This window comes from Numenius arquata, chromosome 7 (assembly GCF_964106895.1).
Source record: "Numenius arquata chromosome 7, bNumArq3.hap1.1, whole genome shotgun sequence".
In the NCBI taxonomy this organism is placed as follows: domain Eukaryota; kingdom Metazoa; phylum Chordata; class Aves; order Charadriiformes; family Scolopacidae; genus Numenius; species Numenius arquata.
Window position 1 is genome coordinate 62,057,603 of NC_133582.1, and position 13,804 is coordinate 62,071,406.

The window sequence follows — 13,804 nt, forward strand, 5'->3', positions numbered from 1 at the left end:
TATTCTCCTGGCTACCTTCCTCTTCCTCGGACACCCCCTCCAGCCCCCCCTCCCCCCCCCGCAGCTCTGTCCCTGTAGCCCTCAGCCCCCAGAAAAGCCACCATCTACCCCAAAATACTCTCCCAGCCATGTCCATGGGGCAGCCTTCCCCCCATAGGCCCCTCCACTAGAAGCTCTAGGCTTCCTCTGTCTCTCAAATCTAATTTCAAACATGAACGAAAAATGAGGCTCGGGGGGCAAAGCATGAATTATAGAGGTTTAACTGCTTTTATCATCAATGAAATTGGTAATTCTTCTAACAATTATTTTCTAATGGCTTAAATCTTTGCCTGTGCAAAGCAGCACTGCAATGAAGTAGCAACTACAGAAGTGAACCAACTAAAGTCGAACAAATTACTTGCCTAATTACTGCTCTGTATGATGAACTGAAAAATTTAACCTCTTCAAAGACAACATTTAAAGTATTTTTCAAGTTAAGAGCTGTGCAATGTTTCAAAACTGTTGTTCTCAATGTTATCAAAATACTTTAAAATGCAAATGACTCATCACCACAATAATTTGAAAGAAGCAGTTATGAATCCATCCAGGAAAAGAACTGATTTTTCATATTTGGTCTAATGGTTGAGTTCACATTTTACACACTATTAATAATCTCTCTTATTAGGTATCAAGATGCTTGCCTCTGGATTCAGCTCAAAGCACCCTCCTTGGCTAGATATGGCCACCCAACGCCGTCTGATGGGACAACTGAACCCTACCTGTTTGTTGGCATCAGCAAAAACCGAGCCAAGCCATGGGGTGCTCCCAGGGGTGCAACCAAAGGGGCGCTCAATCACTGAGAAACCCCTTGGTACAGATTTTAGGTTTCCATGGGAGGCAAGCACTTTGCATCCCGATTTGATGCATCTTTCCATAAAGGATGGGAGTTAGCCTACAGATACTGTAAGGTTTTAAATTGCAGTTTCAGAAGAGCCTGCCTGAAGACTGCCACATGGTTATTCAGAATATCTGATGCAAATTCTGAAATACAGTTTTATTTTCCGTCAGGAGACTTTGTTTTGCTCTCAGTGTTGATGATTAACCAGGCTCTTCACAAAGATGAAGTGAACAGGACCCTTTTCAGTTGATGCAGGTTATCACAGAATGGGCCGCTCCTGGTGAGAGGATTACACGTCCCGTTTCCCAGGTGAATGATCAGTCAGGCTCCCCAAAAGAAAACCAGAGAGAGGGCTACATCTCAGCTGAGCGAACATTCAGCCAGTTGAAAACCAACACAAATATTAGAACGGTCGAAGAAAGATACTATTTTTTCTCAGCTGACAAGCTCCTTTCAGATGCCATCAAGGGAAATGAAAAAAAAAAAAAAAAGAAAAAAAAAAGACTTGTGCTTGAACATTAACTTCTGTAGCCCACTCAACCACGTAAATAATGAGAGGAACAGAAAATACAGATCATCGTAGAGCTGTAATGAGCAACTCTGATTTTCAACCAGAGAATTTCCCACAGAATGCCAGTTGGGAGCTTAATGCTTCCTGGCTGAGCTCAAGCAATACCCTTCAGAAAAATGTTCGTTTAAATTTAAAGTAATGGATGAAGAAGTCATGACATCTTGAGGTGTCAGCTTCTTCACTCCCCTGCATCATTTTTAAGCCTGTGATAAATCAGTACTTAACCCTCAACCTGGTGCCTTATTGCCAAGGTCTGTAGAGATACTGTCAGGCCCAGCCTGGAGGACGATATACTTCAGTGGTTTCAGGGCAATGTTATTACATTCTGCAAAGCCCTGCCATGGAGAGCCTTCTGCTGGAATTCGTGTGGGGCTTCCAGCGCAGAACAGCCTTGGGCCTGGCTGAAAAACTACAGGTTCTCATCAATAAAGAACATGGTACTGCAATACAGATCTTAGAAGAGAGTATCAACTTTTTAGAGTTTATTCTTACTCTATTTACCTGTGTTTGTGTTTGGTATTACTTATAATGAATATAACAAATCACTAATGTTTAAAAGCAGAAGTAAAGAATGCATATAAGTAAACTTAATTGCTAATGTTTAAGATAAGTAATGTTTTAGTTGCATGCAAATTTATAAAGGGTATGCACTGGGACAAAAATTATATGGGTTGGAAGATGTTTAAGAATATATTTCATTATTAATTGATTACATAGTAAAGTATTTTTTCTAACTTTTAATGAGAAACACTGGTCTGATTGTGCAGGTGCTGTGTAACACACAGATAACCGTTGTTTTCATTATGAAATACTGTGTGTTCAAAAGGAATTCTGTAACCTGTACGTACCAAGTAAGCAATTCTAGAAGCAACCACGTTTTATATGAGCATCTTATAAGACTACAAAGATCAATTCATTTCTTTAGTGGGCAGGATTTAGGGTATAGCCTCTCATTCCAGTTGATTAACGCGCTTTCAGTGCTGTAGGGGTGAAAACTGAACCCTGGAGAAGAAAACTGCATATAATACGAAATGCAAAGTAACAGCCTGTGTTAGTAAACTTGAAAGGAGATCTATTTAGTAAGAGTTTAAGCACTCAGATACACTAATTATTTTCCTAATCAAATGTTGAGCAGAGCCCTTTTTCATAAGTATATTGTTTAAAGCTGGTTTGAAGCCGAAAGAACATGTGGGAGCTCAACACCTTTAAAATCTCAACTGCCTTCCAAAGCGATACACCACTTTGAATCTCCAGCTTCACTCATGCTAAAGCAGCTGGGTTTTCAGGTAGTCATGAACACACAACTTTGGCAAATCTGTTCTCCTTAAACAGCTTAAACTCAGTACACCAGCCCGGTGTAACTCAGGTTGGTGAGTTACATAACCATAACCACAGCAGGTATTCGGACCTTTCAAGGAAGTCTCCGAATTTCACAGCTTTGGGTTATCATGACACACATTAAGCAAACAACTCTTTCCTACGAAAATCGTAATCCGTGGGAACTATTCCCGGAAAAATTTCCAAAGACTGAGTCTAGTTTACCTGCCATCTCTTTCTGCTGCCCCACCTTCTGTTACTGTTTTGACAAATATTCCCAGCTTTTCAAGGCCTGCATCTGCTCCAACTCCCATCCCAATAATGCTTATGCCAAGTCCATCTTCATCTGTGAAAAAGGAAAGTGAAAGCAGAAACTTCATTTGATTTATACAGTTATTTGGCAGATAAACATTTATGCTTTGGCTCCTCGCGGGTTTCCACATGAGTAACATTAATATCCTTTTGCTGCCTTTAAAAACTTTATTATTCTACCATTTTAATTTCACACAAAAAAAAAATCACCTTATGAGATATAACCTTCACCCTCACGAGGAGCTCAGAACAACAACCAGGATTTTTACCCTTCCAGTGGGGAATGAAAACATTGCACCAAACCCTGTGTAACATCCTATGTTAATGGAGTGATGTGAAACAATTCTCTTGGGGAAATAAGGAACTGCTTCTCTCTGAACTGCTGCTTTAATTCCTTATCAACCAATGCTTGAAATCCAAAAAGGTGACTACAACAGACTCATGGAAACCCAAGACTTCCCCAGAGCTGTAGAGCAGTGCCCCAGGACCTGGGAATGTCACCCAGACTCCGTACCTTTCTCTAGCTCAACCGGGAAGAGCTCCAGCTTTTCCACGCGCTTCTCCAGTTCATACTCAGCTGATGCAGCCACGGGGTCAACTTCATCATTTCTCCTGTCATAGTCTTCATTGGAATATGTATGGAAAACCTGGGGGAAAAAGACCAAAAATCACTCAACTACCTACTCCAAAAAGACTTCCAACTCACGAAAACAGCGACTGCTTTTGTCCTGTGATGGTGCAGAGTTTGAAAAGGCTTTTAAAAAACAAATCTCTCCCGTTCATGCAAACTTCAGGCTTTTTAATTTGTGCTTTTTCATTCAAGTAAAGCACAAGTATCACTGCAAAAGTCAACTGCGCATAAAGAATTGACTTTTATTGTGATTATAAACACAGGAGATGATCTTGAATGACTGAATTGGCCTACACATGTCAATATTTAAAACACTTAAATCAACAAATTAATAACGCACTGTCAGTATACTAAAATTGTGATACAAAAATACTATTCAATACTATCGTACACATAGTGACTGTGTTACAGCTACCGCAGCGCTGCTGCAAAAAACCTCCCAGCTTTATACCAAGCAGCGGCTGAAACAGAGACGACGTTATTCACTCAATGGAAACTTTAACTCCTGTATTTTACATCAATGTGAAACACTTAATAAATGGCCTCTTCCAAGAAGAGTGAGATGATAAACGCTTTACAAGAATCCACAAACCTATCTCACATCGATTTTTAGTGCTATTGATGCAAGAAAAAGGCTGTTTTAACTAAATCACGTTCCTAAGGAGCCTTCATAAATATATCCAAAAGTTCAGTAAAATAAGCCCTAAGCACTGCCCAACGCTGCTGAACATTTTATGTTGCTTTAGTACGTGTAAGATTGGAGGAAAGACACTGATGCAGAAATAAGCATAAGGAAATGTAACATTTTACTTGGTCTAAAATAACCTGCAAAATCTACGCACAAGTTTTGGCCACGCAGCACAGAAATGGAAAAACAAATGGCTGGCAAACAGTCAACCCCCTCGAAATGTCAGTGATCACCTTCAGCTCCTTCCCACAGCTCCTCTCTGTGGATGCAGTAACTACAACTGCATCCAGGATTTTGGCAAGGCCTTGGACGATGGATTCATTTCTGCTGTTAACCTCATTGGGTGTTTGAACTCCTGGTTACAATGGAAAACCAAACGGAAGGTGTCCATATGGAAAATATGGGTGTCCATACCTGGTTAACAGCCTGACAGAGGAGTTCTGAGAAGTCTTTTGCCACACCTTGTCTTTCACAGACCTTTTCTACACAAGATGAAGCCTTTTCCATGCTATGTACCCCTGCCTGCTGCTTCTCAAAACACTTGAAGACAGGAAGAACCATGAACATGGTTTTCTACGTAGCCCATATGGAACTAGAGCACAACGTGCAGCTCTAACGAGGCTAGCTCTACGTAGGAAAAAAGCAGCAGGTACGGGACACCCCATTTATCTTACGACTGAGATGTACAACTCATAGCAGCCATCTCTACCCTGACACAAAAATGATGTAGGGTGCTGCACCTGGGGACAAATAACCCCCTGAACCAGTACAGCTTGGGGCTGACCGGCTGGAGAGCAGCTCTGAGGAGAAAGACCTGGGAGTCCTGGTGGACAACAGGATGACCATGAGCCAGCAATGTGCTGTGGTGGCCAAGAAAGCCAATGGCATCCTGGGGGGCATCAGGAAGAGTGTGACCAGCAGGTCGAGAGAGGTCATCCTCCCCCTCTACTCTGCCCTGGGGAGGCCCCATCTGGAGCACTGGGACCAGCTCTGTGCTCCCCAGTTCATGAAGGACAGAGAACTGTCTCCATCTCTGAAGACATTCAAAACTCATCTGGACACGTTCCTGTGGGACCTGCTCTGGGTGACCCTACTCTGGCAGGGGGTTGGACTGGATGATCTCCAGAGATCCCTGCCAACCCCTGCCATTCTGTGATTCTGTAATGATCAAACCAGTGAGAAGAGCCCACTCAACAGCATGGAAAAGCCCTGGTGCAGGCTGGTGGGGAACCTCCCCACAGCTTCCCTCCTCTGGAGTTTGCTCTCAAAGGAGACTGTGCCCACTGAGGGTTCCGTATCCAACCCCAACCTCAGTCATGCCGACACCAAGCCAAAGAAGGACCACTCAGCAGGACTGAACCCAACTGAAACATTACTGAGCTAAGGTCTGACCACAAACCTTTAGGTCCGAAGTGCAGCAGTCACACAAGCAAGTACAGGTTAAAACCAACAGCCGTGAATTTAGCTGGGATTGTCTCATTTATCAACATGACGAGAGAGACCCGTGCTTCACATGTGGAACAGAGATGGATGTGACCAAGGGAAATGGAGATACAGTCACTAGATGCTGGAGGGTGGTGAGAGGCAGATAAATATTGCTTGCTGGAGACAAAGAATAGATGAGGGTGAGATACAGGGAAAAATTATGTCACAAAATGAGTATATTTATTTCTGGATTCCTTTTCATCACATTAATGGCCCCATTCATTTCCTTTTGGTCAACGACTGGCACTAGTGTAGTGTGGGAGCAGCTTCAGATTCGTTGCAAAGTGACTGGATACACTTCAGGATAATTTTCTTTCAAAGCATCAAATCATATATTGAGTTCTTGTTTGGGATGATCTTGAGCCAGATTAGACAGAGGAGACGGCTTCCTGCGTCTTGCTCACTGTTTTGGAACATTTAGATCAGCACATGAGAAAGATACTGTTGGTGGTGAATACAGTTATCGTTATGTCTCCAAATCCATCACGCCACTCTTATCTAGTATCTTAACTGAGCATTTGATCTGAGGTTGTAGGATCACTGAGCATCAAAGTCAAACAGCCTGTTTCCCTCCCTCTTCTATACATTGGCCATAGGATCCTGCCGGCTGCCTTCAACATGTGTTTCCACTAAGGGGAGAGGGAGGATACTCTTGTGTGTCATTTACCTCTTTTTGCAAAATCACATTTCCTGGTTGACTGACTCTATTAAATGAATCTCTGGGTGTTAAAAAATGAAGAAAAGAAAATTTGTTCTTGGGAATGTTCCTTCTTTGTGTACCAGTCTATCTGCCACAGTAACGAACTGCTTGCTCAGTCATGAGAGCTGTCACTCAAGACTTTACTTTGCTAAAAATAAAACAAACAGTTAGAACTTTTTCCTCAAAGTATGCTAACTTGATTTAAGTAGACCTGCTTCACCACCTCTGTTGCTGCTGTTTCCTAGAGCGTGTGTGGGATTTCAGACTCCTGGGAACACTCCCATTCCCAGCAGGGTGATAACTGAGCTTCTTGTGTGCCATTTTAAAAACTTGAAAAATTTGCAACACCTTTGTTCCAGGCCTTCTTTGCAGACAGCAACCAAACGGGTCATCTCTCAGGATATCCTGCTGAGAAACCCTGGGAATGATCAGGTCTTCTTCTGGCCACTCATCATTACTGTGCAAACAGCCAACACAGGAAAGTGAATAGTTACAGAACTACCTTCTAGTTCTATCCTTTTATAACTCATCTCCAGGACATGCTCTGTATTTGCTGGAGAAGTCTTGTGTGGAGAGAACAAAACGTGGCACAGACAGTGTCCATACTGGGAGAGTGTGAACCTCAGACCACAACCTCCCATCTTTCCTATCACCCATTTTCTTCTCCAGGTGAATCCACTTGTTTGACCTGTGGTGAAACCGGGACAAAAGAAAAATGTGCAAACGCCAAAGGGAACTCATCAACCTGACTCTGTGGATACACGCTTTGGCAACCTTAATTATAATGACAATAATAACGATTTCCTCTGGCTGGTTCTGCCCCATGCACCCTGTTGACTTTGGGAGAAATGAAACCCCAGAGGATGCCTTTAATGCAGACATGGATGGAAATCATAAGTATTTTGTGTCAGAAACATTACTTTCAGTAACAGCTGGAATTTCAGACAAGTTTTGTTGTGATTGTTACCAAGAACCCAAGTAAGGAAACGTGGTGGTTAAGTCAGTCCTTTGGACACGGGACATTCAGAGAAACAGTACAAGTTGTAGATGTCACCTTCAGTACGTTCTCAGTTGTTAAGCCCAGAAGTGCATGCAATGGCACCTCCTGACCCTCTGGCAGGAGGAACGGGTACATCTGCAGGGCAGCTGCCTATTTCTTTAGAGCAGTTTTACAGTCATCTCTTGCTTGGAATATGCTCAACCGGACTTCTGGGCTTCCTCCACGAAGGATGAAAAGTTCTGTTGTGGGGACAGCAGTGATGAAGAGCCATAAGGGCACCGGAGGAAGGATTGGACATGTTCATGGACGTGACAACGTTGTACCAGAAGCACCAGCAGTTGTGATGGTTACTCCCACAAGGGCAGGAGGCTGGCACAGTCCTTAGGATCAGCTCTCTGGACATGCTCAAGAAGCCAAATGAGGGAAAAAAGAACACAGTTTGACCATCCATTATCTTCTGACTGAAAGTCTCTCTACAGCACAGCTTCAGGGAGGAGAGGAAGCTCTGACCACGTCTGAAATAGGTGCCTTCTTTTCTGAAGAGTCTTTTCTCTCTGATGTGGTCGCTCTGTCACAGCCGAAGGGATGAGTCAGTGAGGAGGAGCCACCTCAGGCTTCCTCCAGCTCTCCTGGCTTCGTGCTCCCCCAGAGCCCGCGTGGGCATCGGCTGTCACCAACGTTACAGCGGGGAAGCACCAAGGAGACAGATCTTCCTAAGAAGCGATCGCAGGGAGGAGACACAGATGGGAATTAGACAATTGCAATATTGACAGAAACAGATTGTCTAACACCAAAACCCAGCCTGGGGGTTTCCCTCTGAAAGCACAGCAGGAGAAAGACCTGATTTAAGCAGCCTGAAACTCCAGCAACAAGAACTGCACAGCAGATTCGAGCTTCTGAAATCATAAAAGTACCTGGGCCCCAGACTTCTCCATCCCACAAAGACCTCTTCAGACACACGACAGAGCCAGGAGCGACTGCTGCCGAGCACAACCGAACCGTTCCATTTTTCCATACAAACTGGAAAGAATTATCTCCAGATACTGTTGTATTTTTTCGAAGCCACTGCCTCCTTCCTCCCCACTGTCCCTGACCCAGTCCAAGGCCACCCCAACACAGATAATCACCAGTCATCTGCTAATTTGAGCAACCTGGTCTGGTGGGAGGTGTCCCTGCCCAGGGCAGGGGGGTTGGAACTTGATGATCTTTAAGGTCCCTTCCAACCCAAAACCAGTCTATGATTCCAGTCTATGATTCCAATTGCACTCAAAGCTAATGTGCCCTTGTGGCCAAGAAGGCCAAAGACATCCTGGGGTGCATCAGGAAGAGTGTGACCAGCAGGTCGAGAGGTTATCCTGCCCTTCTGCTCTGCCCTGGGGAAGCCCCATCTGGAGCACTGGGACCAGTTCTGGGCTCCCCAGTTCAAGAAGGACAGGGAACTTCTGGAGAGGGTACAGCAGAGGGCTACAAAGAAGATTAGGGGCCTGGAGCATCTCTCTTACGAGAAGAGGCTGAGGGACTTGGGTCTTTTCAGTCTGGAGAAGAGAAGACTGAGGGGGGATCTGATCAACACCTATAAATACTTCAAGGGTGGGTGTCAGGAGGATGGGGCCAGTCTCTTTTCAGTGGTGCCCAGGGACAGGACAAGAAGAAACGGGCACAAACTTGAACATGGGAAGTTCCATCTCAACATGAGGAGGAACTTCTTTGCTATGAGGGTGGCAGAGCCCTGGAACAGGCTGCCCAGAGAGGTGGTGGAGTCTCCTTCTCTGGAGACATTCAAACCCCCCCTGGACACGTTCCTGTGGGACCTGCTCTGGGTGGACCTGCTCTGGGCAGGGGGTTGGAATAGATGATCTCCGGAGGTCCCTTCCAACCCCATGTGATTCTGTGAAAATTATAAAAATATCAAGGAGAATATTTAAGAAGGGAATTGGTTTCCAGTGTGACGGCAGATATGCTTTATCACTCTTTTGGCAAACCCCTCCATTGCCAGGGTAACCAACGAGCTCAGGAACGCGCTGTATCTTTGAACATGAAAATAAACCTGCAAACGAGAATGTCTGTGGTGAGCCCCCTCTGACAAATTAATGACAACAGCGTACAGCCTGGGGTCTGGGCCTTGGGTGTCTGAAGAAGTTCAAACGGACAGGAGAGCACCAAGCCAAGCTGCAAGTTCTGTCCCTAGACATTTTTTCCTGCGTCCGACGCAGTATTTCCTCCAGAGCCTCGCATCGCTGCCAATTTACGTCCTCACTCAGGGCACTCTTTTTCTTCTATATTTCTTTCTACATTTCTTCTGCCTTCAAGAGCGTGACACAAGAGCTGGCCAGGAGCAAACGCTGCTTCTGGTAGCAATTAGCAGAGCCTGCCACACAGCAGCCGTGCCACCGGGAATCAACGCCCCAGCCCTTCTTGCCCCAGAGACCTCCTGCGCCCCCAGCCTGGACGTCAGGGGGCCCAAACACGGAGTGAAAACGCCACAAACCTTCTCAGGGACAAACTGAAACAAAATATTGACCGTTCATAAAACATCCTTACTTCTTTTCAAAATAAATTTCAGCAGAGACAAACTACGCACCCTGCCTAGTCACTGAAAATAAGCCTACTAAAATAAAATTTCACAAGCAGTTCCTTTCATTCATTTACAGATGTCAGAACTGTTAAGAAAACAATTTAAAGGAAAAAAGGGCACAAAAAAGTGATCACAGGCATTAATCTAGATTTGCTGAATAAATTATACAGAAATCACAGAATCACAGAATATTTTTGGTTGGAAGGGACCTTTGAGATCATCGAGTCCAACCAACAAAAACAAAACAAAACAAAACCCAAACCAAAAACAACAAAAAAACCCCCAAAAAATCCCAGAACACCAAACACCAAAACCAAACCAAAACAAATGCCCACAACCACACACCACACCACCCACAAACAGACACAACCCAACAATCTCGGGCACTAGAGCATGCCCTGAAGTGCCACGTCTACACGTTTCTTAAACACCTCCAGGGATGGCGACTCCACCACCTCCCTGGGCAGGCTGTTCCAGTGCCTGACCACCCTCTCAGTAAAGTCATTCTTCCCAATATCTAATCTAAACCTCCCCTGCCCCAACTTCAGACCATTTCGTCTGGTCCTGCCATTATTCCCTTGGGAGAAGAGGCCAACACCCACCTCTCTGCACCCTCCTTTCAGGGAGTTGTAGAGGGCAATGAGGTCCCCCCTCAGCCTCCTCTTCTCCAAACTAAACATGCCCAGTTCCCTCAGCCTCTCCTCATATGACTTGTTCTCCAGACCCCTCACCAGCTTGGTGGCTCTCCTCTGGACACGCTCCAGCAGCTCAATGTCCTTCCTGTAGTGAGGGGCCCAGAACTGAACACAGCCCTCGAGGTGAGGCCCCACCAGTGCCCAGGACAGAGGCACCATCACTGCCCTGCTCCTGCTGGCCACGCTGTTCCTGATACAGGCCAGGATGCCATTGGCCTTCTTGGCCACCTGGGCACACTGCTGGCTCACGTTAAACCGGCTGTCCACCAACACCCCCAGGTCCTTTTCTGCTGGGCAGCTTTCCAGCCACTGTAGCGTTGCCTGGGGTTGTTGTGACCGAAATGCAGGACTCGGCACTTGGTCTTATTAAACCTCATCCCACTGGCCTTGGCCCATTGATCCAACCTGTCCAGGTCCCTCTGTAGAGCCTGCCGACCCTCAAGCAGATCAACACTCCCACCTAGCTTGGTGTCATCTGCAAACTTACTGAGGGTGCACTCAATCCCCTCATCCAGATCATCGATAAAGATATTAAACAAGACTGGCCCCAAAACTGAGCCCTAAGGGACACCACTGGTGACCAGCCGCCAACTGTATTTCACCCCATTGATCACAACTCCCTGGGCACGGCCATCCAGCCAGTTTTTTACCCAGTGAAGAGTTCACTTGTCTATGCCATGATTCACCAGCTTCTCCAGGAGAACGCTGTGGGGGACGGTGTCAAAGGCCTTACCAAAGTCCACGTAGACAACGTCCACAGCCTTCCCCACATCGAGAAGGCGGGTCACATGGTCATAGAAAGAGATCAAATTCATCCAACTCTAGTTTTATTGTGAACTTATGACGTATTTTATAAACTGAACAAAAATGAATACAATGTTTTTATATATATGAAATTATATATATTAAAAATGTACCATAAATAGTACACTTAATATCTATCCCTCTATTTAAAGCAGAGAAGTGAGCAGAGGTGGAAGAGAAGAGTCAGGTGGAACCAGTCTGACTCGGTGTCCAATTTTATCAATATTACTTCATCAACACAAACCCTATTCTGCTTTTTTGAGGTGTAAAGTTGCAACTACCCCAAAGGTTGTTACAACTCTCTCAGATACCTTGTCCCACTCCTAGCAGCTCCTGCATTTGGCACTAATTGGCAATCCTAATGATGCAGCAGAGAGGGAGCGAGCCAGGGAGAAGGCTCTGCGGTGCCAGGAATCAGAGGGCTTCCCAAGCCCTGCCTCGGACCGAGGCATTAACAAACAGAGGCACTTCCAGCCAGGACAGGGTGGGAGCCTTTCTGAATCTCTACAGCTGCCCCACCATCACCTTTCACAATAACTAAATTCATATAAAAACCTTAAATGAAGAAATGTTTGGACTTTTTTTTTGTTTTTTTGGTAATGAGAAATTCTTACTTAATGAATTCTTTTCCTGAAGCTGGATTACTAAATAAGGATAGTCCCACAGTCTAAGACGACTGTGGGAAATTCTACTATATTCTATTAAGAAATATTCTATTAAGAAAACCTCAGACGTGTTAAACCCCTCCTTTGCAGTGTGCCAGGGCACCTATTACTCATTACTCAAGTCCACGGCTTAGGAGCTGAAGCCCGGCTTCAGTGTGACCCTAGATGTGGGACAGCCCCTCAACCAGCCTTCTCTACGGAACTAACACAATCCCCCAGTCCGAGGAGGCACGCGTTAGGGGGTGTTTATTTCATTTCTAGTACAAGCAGGTATTTTTCTACATCGACTAAAATGCTTGTGATTCTAAGGAATCTAAAGCCTTTGGTAGCCTGTTGCTATGTTCCCATTAACATCACCGTGCAGCGATATAGAAGAGAGCAATTAATGGGGTGTTAATTCGGCAGGAGGGTGGCACCCGCACCCAGCCGCTCAGCCTGGCAATGCCACCGCTCGGGCACAGAAACAAACGGGCAGAGCCTAAGAGGATTAACCGAAAAGCTCCTGTAATACAGCAAAAGGTCTGCTGTATTTTGTAAACATCCTCCGAGCAGAAAGTGCAACGCAGCCTCCCCAGCGCCAGAGCACACTCAATTACTCCGGGTTGCAGAATCACCAATCCCTTAATTGCACCTGCAGGCGGAACCCGGTTTGGCTGGCTGCATTGCTCCTAATGATGGTTTCACACTCGCCCCGTTCAGCACAGTGAATTGTGTCCTGGTAGGACATAATACCAGCCAGAGTAAGCAAAAGAATGTTTATCCGTTAAGCGTTCCCACCCATGTATTCCATTACAGCTAATCACAGCAACGCTTCAAAAATCAGTCTGTATTCCCGGAGGAATTGATAGTCTCCCTAATGCCTCCTGAGATTGTTCCTGGGGTAACGGAGACACTAACCCGAGCCAGGAACAGGGGTTCCCTGCTCTCACTGCCCAACTGGTCAATCGGACCGGCTCTAAGCCCAATTTAAAATATGGTATTAACGGAGCAAGAAACAGAAGGTTACAAATGTGTGCGCACGGAATATCCCAGTGAACGGACAAAGAGAAAGAAGGCTCATGGGGCTAAGCCGGTATTAATGAGTAATGCCAGCTCGGGAGGAGACTACAGCAATAACGCCACAAAGTGGGGATTCGAGATAAATACGTTTAAAGTGACTCAATTCAACACTATTTTTGGACATTTTTCAACTTCGACGTGTGCTATGACATCAGGCACCAACTCTGATGTTACTCCCCTGAAATCAGTAGCAAAATTGCCTTCATCAACCCCCATAGGAAGAGGTGGTACTTTATTTTATGATTGTTTTTCACTCTACTCCTCACACTGTGGAAAAACTAAATGAGCATAGAAATTACGATGAATTCAACACACAGGAACACAACTTGGGAAAGCTCCAGGAGTGAAATGAAGAGTGGGGAAATACATCCTTTTTGCTCTCTCTCTCTTCTAGAAATAAAGAAAATGGATTTCAGCCTGGCTGC

The 13,804-nt window shown here is 45.2% G+C and overlaps 1 protein-coding gene across 3 annotated transcripts in view; it reads right to left on the minus strand.

Moving 5' to 3' along the window:
• The window catches only part of PPP1R9A (protein phosphatase 1 regulatory subunit 9A), a 111,111-nt gene that overhangs the window by 45,632 nt on the left and 51,675 nt on the right, over positions 1–13,804 (minus strand). For all 3 annotated transcript variants that reach the window (XM_074150809.1, XM_074150811.1, XM_074150810.1), the window contains exons 2-3: positions 3,592–3,724; positions 2,991–3,111 (exon numbers count right to left, since the gene is read on the minus strand). In XM_074150809.1, coding sequence (XP_074006910.1) covers positions 2,991–3,111; positions 3,592–3,724 — 254 coding nt within the window. The remainder of the gene's footprint in view (positions 1–2,990; positions 3,112–3,591; positions 3,725–13,804) is intronic.